We start from the raw sequence: 3115 nt of genomic DNA on the forward strand, positions 1-3115 counted from the left end.
ATCACATGTTGCTTCTGTCTATTAGCAGTAAGTAAAATTAAAGTAAAACCACATCTGTTATCTCAATTTCATCCAAAATAAACCAAATCAAGAATTTTGGCAGATAGGCCTGTCAAAGAGGGAATTGAATAGTGGCCCACCATTTAAATAAAGAAAGAAAGGAGTTCACGGATTTATGTACGATTAATTTGGAAAATAACAAATTAAAATCAATTACAATAATTAAGTAAATTAAACAATTAAGCTAGTTAAAACATTTAGGATAATTAAAAGGAAAAAAAGCTTTTATAATAAATTGGAAAAAATATATTTTGCAAAAAAGAAAAGTTAAATGACACAACGGAATGAGACACAATGAGCAATGAGACACAACGGAAATCTCGAAACAGAGTGACCCTAAACAAGATTCTTTCACAGCCCTAGAAATTTTTTGCCCAGAAATCAGACAAAAGGGTGTTTTTGTGGAGAAGGACAAAAGAGCCCACAGCAATTTAAAGAAGCTGAAAACATTTCCCACCGTGTAAAATTGAGGCGGCTTTTTGACCACTCCATGGAGTCTAGAGTACCGCTTTTTAGGATCCATGATCCATGGACTACTCCCATCACTGGTAGCTATGAAAGCTACAGGATATTTTCATCAGGAAAAAGGCCTTTTTATTGCTCTTTTGGTTAGAAAAGTGAAGAGTAACAATTATTTTATATTTGTAAACACTTCTATTAGATTTTGAAAAGCGTTCGCCAATGTAAAAAAGAAAAAAAAAAGTATTTTAGTTTTCAGAGGGCTCCAGCTTTGAATAAAACTTTAATAAAAGAAGGAAAAAGTTGGATCTGGGGGCCCTTGCCATCTCGGGGCCCCAAGCTACAGCTTATTTAGCTTATACGTAAATCCGGCCCTGAGCGTCACCCACGTCACACAACCACAAACCCGTTTATAGGGTGGGTCACATTCACACAATCACACACAAAGGAGAAAGGACATTGAACACAGAGAGAATGAAACACCCATGCCCTAAGCAGGATTCGAACCCGCGACCAGCGGCTCCGCAGTCAGGTACGCTAACCGCTCGGCCATCTGGTCGGCGGTTTGAGATATATTTATTGAAAAATTGCTAATATTTTCCCCGCTGCATTGTTTGAGTAAAACGAAAAAAGATGTATGCCTTTGGATTTTATTTGTTTTATATTGCTTGTAAATAAATTAGTTTAAATTAGTATATCACTATCAAAACTCTTAATAACGAAGTTTCAAATTTTTTTTTTTTTTTTTTTTGTTAATGAGCAGGAAAATCACAATAGGAAAAGATAGTTTATGGAAAAGCTGTGTTTTTATAGTCATTAAAAAGCAAAATAAAAATATTTCTCAAACCATAAAAGGAATTTGAAGCATTTCCGCAGCAGCCCATTGTGGGCTAAAGGTGTCAAGAAGGTTAATGCTTCACAATTTCGAGAATTGCGGCAATGTGTCCAACATTGCGCACTTTCCGCCTTTACTTCTCAGACAAACTGACACCCATCGATCTGAAGCTGAGAGGGGGGGGGAGGGCTTCAAGTCGCCAACGGGGATCGTCGTTTACAATGACGGCTCAGTGTCTTAACCATTTAACCATCGCAGCTCATAAATACAATTTATTAAGATCCATAGTCGATTGTTTTATTTAAAATCAAAACTATTCGAGAAAATGTTAACTTAGACAGTTCAAAATAAGTATTAAATCACTATTTATCACGATAAATTTATGAGCTATATTTTTTTTAAAAAACTCTTTACACTGGCCGCAGTTATAAGTAACAGTATTCAATTTTAACAATTACAAAATGTTTATGTGTTTGCTCAGTGCTGCTTCCTAATTTTATTTTATTTTTACTAAATCAATAACGATGGCAGAGGCTGAACTATATCACTTGAGTGGAATAAATCAATCGTCGTTTGCACCATTCCTATTGAACAATTTTTATTCTCATCCCAATAGAAATGTATTCCTATTGGTTGCTATCTGTAACTGAATAATCATTGATAGATTTCCAGTGGACAGGTAAGTGAAGAGACGTTAGCTCCGACATCTCTATTGTATACAAGGATTTTGTTCTTTTTAATGCTAAAATGCAGCTGATATGCGGGAATTGTACTGAAACATCTATTTACAAACACACTTGCTAACAATGTTTTATTTATTCTACGCATATATTTTGTTCATTATCTTTTTATTTTAAGTAATTTTATTTGTTTATGTTTTATTATATCTTAGAAATAATGATCCTAACTCAGCAAAACGGTTCCATGATATTTGCGAAGCCTATGACGTACTACGTTCTCCAAAATGGAAAGCTTTGTACGACCAGTTTGGAGAAGATGGAATAAAAAATGGTGTGCCTGTGCCACCGGGTCCAAATGAAGAAGAAGGTCCAATAGAAGTATACACTTTTCATGGAGATGAAATGAAAGTATGTACAGTTTCAACCATGCTCAGTATCGGTTTACTATACCTGAATTTTTAGGGGGATTGGGACACCAGCCTGAAATTAACCAATCTGAATAAAATAATCGAATAAATTGAATCCTTGAGGTGTCTAAAATGATATTTTGATGCTCGAAGTCATTATAAAAATATAATTACATACTAAATAATATGAATCTACAAAATACAGTACCGGGAAGCCAAGGTGGCACAGGCGTTAGAGCGTTCGCCTTCTAATGAGGTGACCCAGGTTCATATTCGATGAAAAGTAGTAAAAAATTTGAGGTCTACACCATAAAGAAGGTCTATACTACAACGACGGAAGAACGGCGGAAGATTTCTAACAGTTTCTTTAAAAGTAATGGCATTAATACGGCCGAAAAATAATGTTTCTGCTCATTTCAATATTCGTTTGTCATTTACCGATAAACTCAACGTACTTCAAAGTCGTACAAAAGATATTTCAAGGTTAGAGTGACTTATTTACACTTAACTAATTAAATCTTATCTTCGAAATTTATGGTGACATAGTCAGCCAAATTGCCTAATACCAGGAGAGGTACATATCCGACATTTTAAGGTTTTAGAATGTCACTAGGGTAGTAATGCAACAGTTGCTACCAAATATATATATATATATATATATATATTTTTTTTCA

The 3115-nt window shown here is 34.5% G+C and overlaps 1 protein-coding gene across 1 annotated transcript in view; it reads left to right on the forward strand.

Moving 5' to 3' along the window:
- Positions 1-3115, forward strand: part of LOC107452812 (dnaJ homolog subfamily B member 13-like) — an 18586-nt gene that overhangs the window by 619 nt on the left and 14852 nt on the right. Inside the window, exon 2 of the mRNA XM_071185207.1 lies at positions 2247-2442. Coding sequence (XP_071041308.1) covers positions 2247-2442 — 196 coding nt within the window. The remainder of the gene's footprint in view (positions 1-2246; positions 2443-3115) is intronic.

The sequence above is a fragment of the Parasteatoda tepidariorum genome, chromosome 9 (genome assembly GCF_043381705.1).
Source record: "Parasteatoda tepidariorum isolate YZ-2023 chromosome 9, CAS_Ptep_4.0, whole genome shotgun sequence".
Taxonomy (NCBI): domain Eukaryota; kingdom Metazoa; phylum Arthropoda; class Arachnida; order Araneae; family Theridiidae; genus Parasteatoda; species Parasteatoda tepidariorum.